Source organism: Triticum urartu, chromosome 3, assembly GCF_003073215.2.
Source record: "Triticum urartu cultivar G1812 chromosome 3, Tu2.1, whole genome shotgun sequence".
Classification (NCBI taxonomy): domain Eukaryota; kingdom Viridiplantae; phylum Streptophyta; class Magnoliopsida; order Poales; family Poaceae; genus Triticum; species Triticum urartu.
In genome coordinates, this window is record NC_053024.1 from 160,501,084 (window position 1) to 160,507,911 (window position 6,828).

At 42.6% G+C, this 6,828-nt stretch overlaps 1 protein-coding gene across 1 annotated transcript; it reads left to right on the forward strand.

Annotated features, from left to right (window-relative positions):
• Positions 1-753: 753 nt before the first annotated feature.
• On the forward strand, positions 754-5,736 carry LOC125543405. The gene is made up of 2 exons (XM_048706735.1): positions 754-1,050; positions 5,233-5,736. Exons 1-2 carry the CDS (start codon positions 870-872, stop codon positions 5,514-5,516), a joined length of 465 nt encoding a protein of 154 aa, XP_048562692.1. The 5' UTR covers positions 754-869; the 3' UTR covers positions 5,517-5,736.
• The last annotated feature ends 1,092 nt before the right edge of the window (positions 5,737-6,828 follow it).

Below are 6,828 nucleotides of genomic sequence, written 5' to 3' on the forward strand. Positions count from 1 at the left end.
TGATATTTAGTGGTAAATCCTAATTACACTTGACTTAATACGCTGATTGTTAATCAGTACTAAGTTAACACATGTTTTGATACATGCCCCCTGCAGCAATCGTACCAAACAAACAGAAACGGCAATGAATGGGCTAGGCAACGACCGACAGCACATATCCAAAAACACAGTACTTTCGGAAATTAATTGACCGTCTACAGGCGATACAGATCACGAGGGAACTAAGCGCTCAGGATATAGAGCTACATGGTGCTCGTGCACCAAAGTGCATTTTTGTTTATATAAGCGCTTTTGTGTTTGTACCGTGTTAGAATAAGCAACAGTTTTAACATCATACTACAACATAGATGCTCACATATACGTATATAGACTCATCTCTATATACGCATGTAAACGCACACATACCACATGAGCCTCGTAGTTATAAGAACTTATCTTTCCACTAAACAAACATCATCGAAATGTCTAAAATAATTCAGAAAAATACGAGCATCTACCAGGTTTAAGACTTGAAACCTAATGGATTGGTTAACTAACCACCAGAACTACGCTCGGATCACCGATATGGAGCAGTTTGTGCTTATTTCCTTGTAGTGTTTGACTAACGCTTAACTCACAAAGAGCTTTGTTGATTCGAGACAAATAACGATTCAAATGATCCTAATGTTTGACTAACATAGCTGATTAATTTGTATTAGTAGTTGAAACGTACAGGAAGAGAAGAGTTTTCTTGTAGCCTGATTTCCTGCTCTGCCTCCTTGTCGTCAATCCTCCCGCAAAACAGTTAAAAAAAATCCTCCCGCAAAAGTCACGAAGCTCTACCCTCTCCCTCGAAAAGGAAAGAGTAGCTCGACCGAGCAACCCAATTCATGGCGACGGCGGCGTGTCCTCTCCCTCACCGGTCTCTGCTCCTCCTCCATCTGGCCCTCCTCGCTTTCCTGCTGGCGGCGGCCCCGGCGGCCCAGGCGTGGACGGGGGAGATCCGCGGCCGCGTCGTCTGCGACGTCTGCGCCGACTCTGCCATCGGGCCCGAGGACCACGTCCTCGAAGGTCAGCCCAACGAGTCTCTCTCCTCCTTCAAATTTATCTAGTTGCTATCGCCGCCTTCTGTGCTCTCGTGGTCACCGAGCTAGATTTCGTGCGACCGCGCTCCCGTGGATCTCGGTTCAGCTGTTTTCGATCACGAAATTTGGTTGGTCTGGTGGTGGGCACGTTAAGCAGAGTAGCGAATTTCGCTCTACTGGAAATTCGTGTGTGGGCACTGGGAAATTTCCGTGGAAAATTCTGGTGGAAATTTTAGTATCATTCAGTACAAATTTCCGTGGGAAATTCTGGTGGAATTTTTAATTGTGTTAGGCGCGTAGGAAGCGAGAATCATATAGGGAGGGGGTAGTTGGTTGCTGGTCGTCTGATCTAGAAATGAAAATCGGACATAGGTAAGTGGAGCAAATTTTATGTGTGTTCAGTAGGTTGTCTATTTGTATTCGACAATCTAGGCTCTTGTGTTAAGCTAGTGAGGAGCATAGATAGGCACACATCATACTTTTAGTTCGGATTTGGTGGGGTGAGGAAAACCTATGAGCCGTTATCTGTATCTCACTCTAAGGCTGTTCTATTTCTAGCAAAAGGACCGAAGGAGAAAAAAAGGAAATAGGGTCTATACATGTTTTGGAAATGTATGTAAGTGGATAAAGTGCTTCCCACTGCTGTCGGAACAAATTAAATTACAGGTAACCTGTTTAACTCGAAACATGAACTGTAATTGAGGTGAACTTAACTCTAAGATATGGCTTATGAAATTCCCACAGAATTCCCTTAAAAAGGTTAATGGGGAAGTGTTATGGTCTTATGGGTCTTCCTTTGTACACTAGGTAGCAGGTAACCCACAGGTTCCAGTGTCCATTGTTTTGACATTTCTACCTTCTATAATAACAACAAATTACAGTTCTAGGCTTCTGACTTAGCAAGCTATTAAGGATGGCAAAATATGACTATATATGAATGTACTGCGTGCAATACAATATCACCCTTACTAAGTAATTTCTCTGGAGCTTGTCCTTGTATATATATTTAGATGATGTGTAAATTGTAGCCTAATTTTCCCGACGTGTCTACTGCACCATCTGTTCCAATTTATCTCTCTGGAACCTCCATGCACAAAGGAACCTAAAGATCAAAATTCAAAACTATTTTATATATGTTGTTTTGGTGCCCATGTAGGTGAGTATATTGGCTTGCAGGGAGTACATAATGCATCTTCAAATGTATGAAAGGATAGTAATTGGTCTAGTACATGTCCATGGAATATCCAAATGCATCTGGAAAGACAAATTTGTATCCACTTCTTTCCAGTTTTTCCTTCAGTGTTCAGTTTGCTAAAGTTGCAACTATGAACGGTATGCCAGAAGTTAATAGTGCTTCTGTTGGATGACCGTAGTTTTTAATCCACATGCACAAAGTCTTATGAAGTCTCAGTGGGCCTGTCCATGTCAGTCTAATTATGAAAAGTCATGATACAACTCAAATACAGAACCAGGTACGTGCATGTGCGCAAATCTCTAAGCATTTGGATTGCTAAGATAAAGGGATTATGAGTGCCCAAGCTCGCTTTTGCATTGACTGATTAACTGTACTCTTGATCAATGGACAGACTTTTCGAATCAGAGACTACCGAAACCTTGGACAATTCTAATGAAATGTAGGGGAGTACTTGTGATGCATGGCGACTGGGGATACCTTCAATAGATTTTGGATGCTTTTATGGCCTTTTTTCTACAACATGTACTTGTTATGGCCTTAGTTAGACTTGGCCTTTGAAATTGGTAAGCGGAGGTACATGGTACTCCTGGGAACTGGGATTGGATCACATGGGATAACAGGGAGGTGAAGCATCATCCTCCAGGCTTCTGTGGGCTTGTCCCAGCCAAAGCTTAGAGTCTCTGAAAATTGCTAAGGGTTTGATGTTTTAAAGTATCACGTACCAAATAGATTGCATGGACTGGATTTGCATAATAGCATGTACTCCCTCCGTAAAGAAATATAAGAGTGTTTAGGAGGGAGTACCAAGTAATCAGGTTAAGACATGGGCTTAAGGAGGATGACCCCCGGCCTCTGCATCTGGGCGATGCATGGGCTAAGATATGGACCGACTTACCTTTTTTTGAACCGGGCTAATCCCCTTTACATTTAATCAAATGGAAATACATCAATTTCAGAGTTTAAACAGGGGACAGGAAAGAAGGGAAGCGAGTTGAACGCACTGCTAGGAAACCCAACTGCATACAGCTGATATTGGAACATACACTATGGGCGAAAACATAGACAGCACCAAAAGAAGCTAGTCCTATCACAAGCCAGAGAACATAATAAGTAAGGTCTTAAACTTCAGCAAACCGACACGCGGGTTCCAGGAACCAAACGCAACAACACAGCTCCCCAACTGAATCTGCACCAAGGAGCACAGGCCTCACTCTCCTTCGATTGGCCTCTGAGTTGCCTCGCAAATCCTCATCAAGTTCATCGTGTTGGAGAGATGAAGCTCTGCTCCACTCCTGAGTATCTTCGCGCCGCCCTCCTTCTGAAGACCTGCCCAGTAGATAAGAAAAGAGCAAGCAGAGTAGACAATCTCAAAAGCAGTCTTGATCATTTTATGCTAGAAGGTTGGTCAGTTTCGAGCATTCCACATAGCCCAAGTAATGGTCGCCAGGCCAACAGTATAGAATTTTTCCCCATCAGGCAGAAAAGAATAGCACCAGGAGAAATACTGCAAACCGTTATTAGGACATAAATCAGTGCCCAGAACAACCCCGACAGTTCTGCAGACAACACGAGCAACCGGACAAGTAAAGAAAAGATGCTGAGAAGACTCAACGTCTTTGCAAAAAGAGCAACAAGGGTTACCAGGCCATTTCCTTTGCTTCATTACCTGCCGTGTCAAAACAGCATTTTGGAACATTTGCCAGTTGCCACAGAAAATTTTGAATTTTCTAAGGCACCTTTGCACCCAAATCCATTTATAGCTACATCCACTAAGATGTCTCTCCAACCATTTATACATGGACTTAGTCCAATACTTAGCATTCTTAATGGGCTGACTCACCTTGCACAACTAGGTTAGAGGTTGCTTACTATAAGATGAAATGGTTGGTGTTTCTCTGACATATACTTCTTGAAAAGGAGTGCTCCTCAAGGATGTCTGGAAGGAAGAATGACTTGAAATATCATAATGCAGACAAATGTTGTAAGCATATGCTAAAGACATTCATGAACCTTTTGCTCATCAAACAGAAATCCGTAAATCAGTAAGAAATCTGGGAACATGTGCTGCTTGTTCTGGTCCTGTCAAGGGATGAACCAGACAAAGCATAAACACCAATCAGAAGGATAGGAGCCAAAAGAAAAAGCTATCAACATGCACCTACTGAGATGCCTAGATTTTGCTACTGCACTCCCTGGTGGCCATCCCTCTAAGCCCAGGGGCAATGGTGAACCTGTGTGGTGATGGTAGAAACCTCAGTGTCTCCACCGCCAATTCGTGGAGTCCATTTACTGGAGTTAGTCGCTGTCATCAATTCACAGGTTATCCCGCCCTCTGGTCTCTCCATCCTGCTCTTCCTACCGCTTCTTCCTCCCCTTCCGCTTCTTCTTTAAAAGAAATTCTCTCAACCATCATACTGTACTGGCACACTCATCATTCTGCTGGTGTAGATTGTTCCACGGCATGGGTACAGGCATAATTTCGGCAATTCAACCACTACATCAAAAAATAAAATTGGATGAGAGCGAGTGGCTGTTGAATCAACCATTTTGGAAATTCATGTAAGCCAATTTGGTAATTCAACCACCCATGAACAACAGATTGAGATGAAAATGCGAATGGGGTGAGCACTGGTGCTAGCCCAGGTGTCTACGATGGGTTTTGGCATTCCACTTTGGCAAGAAAAATAGGAAAATTTCAGAACATTTACATGCTATCGAAGTGTATTGGAAATTGTTAGCGTGAATCAAAGTGGTGATCTTTAGGTGGTACCGAACTAAAAAAGAATTATACCTTGAACCTTGTCTGTGCCTGACACTGCTCAAGCACACATGTACTGCCAGTCTTTTACTAATTCCATTTTGTTTTCTTTGCTTTGGATTGTTCATTGTGTCGCATACAATTAAAGTTTCTGCGGGATAATCTCTCTTGTTCTCTCCTCTTGCTCATGTATGTCTTTGTGACTGTCTCTATAGGCGCTGAGGTTGCTGTTCTGTGCATCACGAAATCTGGTGAGGTCATCAACTACCAGGCGTTCACAAACTACAAGGGCGTCTACAGCGTTGCAGAGACAATGCCTGAGAGCGACCGATGGGATTCGTGCCTGGCAAGGCCCATCAGCAGCTTCCACCAGCATTGCACCAGGAGGGGGGACGCACACTCTGGGGTCAAGTTCACATACAACAAACAGTCAGGGAGCTCGCACAACGTCAAGACGTTCCTCTACAAGCCTGCCAACGTTCCTCTGTACTGTAGCTGAAATCTATAGGATGGGTTCATGCCCGGGCTTGATGTTGTAAGATCTGAATAGGTAAAGTGTTGGTCGACCCGTATGCTTGTAACGATCTGCCCATCTAGAGTTATTGCCCATGTCATTTGAAGGGGGTCGGATGTTGAATGTGTAATTATTGTAAATCACTATAATATGTTTCTCAGCCATATACATATAATCAATAAATATGTACAAAGAGTTCAAGTAATTTTATTTTCACAGATGTTGTACCGAGCAATCGGTGCTGCCGTGTTAGAGAAGGACGTAAGGGGTGTGACCGTGTGAGGGCAACGCCAGGAGAGTTGTCAAGACACTTGATCGCCAAAATAACCGTTATTATCAGATCAATAAGGCCTCAAGTATATCACTTATAAAAGATTTACAAAGGCTATCCAACACAAGTTCATGCTTAAACTTTTGGAATTTGACTTCACTGTGAAGTACTTCCTCTGTTCCTAAATATAAGTCTTTGAAGAGATTCCACTATAGACCACATACGGAGCAAAATGAATGAATCTATACTCTAAAATGTATCTATATACATCTGTATGTGGTTTATAGTAGAATCTCTACAAAGACTTATATTAGGAACAGAGAGAGTATAAAGAAGGCAAAGAAAACAGGGTGGCTGATGCACTGTCCAGGATGTGTAACTCCAACTTTTCCATTTCTACAATCACACCTAAATGGATAACATAAATTACTGCTTCTTATCACAAGGATGAGCAATGTAGAGCTCTTTTAGAGCATCTCTTTATTTTCCTTGTCACTGACAATACTGCTTATTCTTTACATGCTGGTGTGATGAGATATAAGGCAAATCACTCATGAATGCATTATCCTGCGGAGTATACACTATGTAGCATGCATATCACCATGTGATGAAATAGTAAAATCCTACTCCCTCCGTTCTAAATTACTCATCGCAGAAATGGATGTATCTCGAACTAAAATACATCTAGATACATCCATACCTGCGACAGGTAATTCGGAACGGAGGGAGTCCATACAACTAAAATTTGATACTGATGACATTTGTATCAACCACCAATAGTCAAGGATGTTGGATAATCAGCAACTAGTATTCACTGAGGGCCAAAGGCCAATATATATACATGTGTGTCAAAGTGCAAGAAACCCCTTATACAATGGGGATATACAGAAAGTGGACTCTACACATCTAACACCCCGCCCCCCTCAAACTCATGGTGGGTCAACAACATTGAGTTTGGAGAGGAAAAAGCCATGCTGCGCTCGAGTTTGTGCCTTCGTGAAGAAATCCGCCAACTGTAACTCAGAA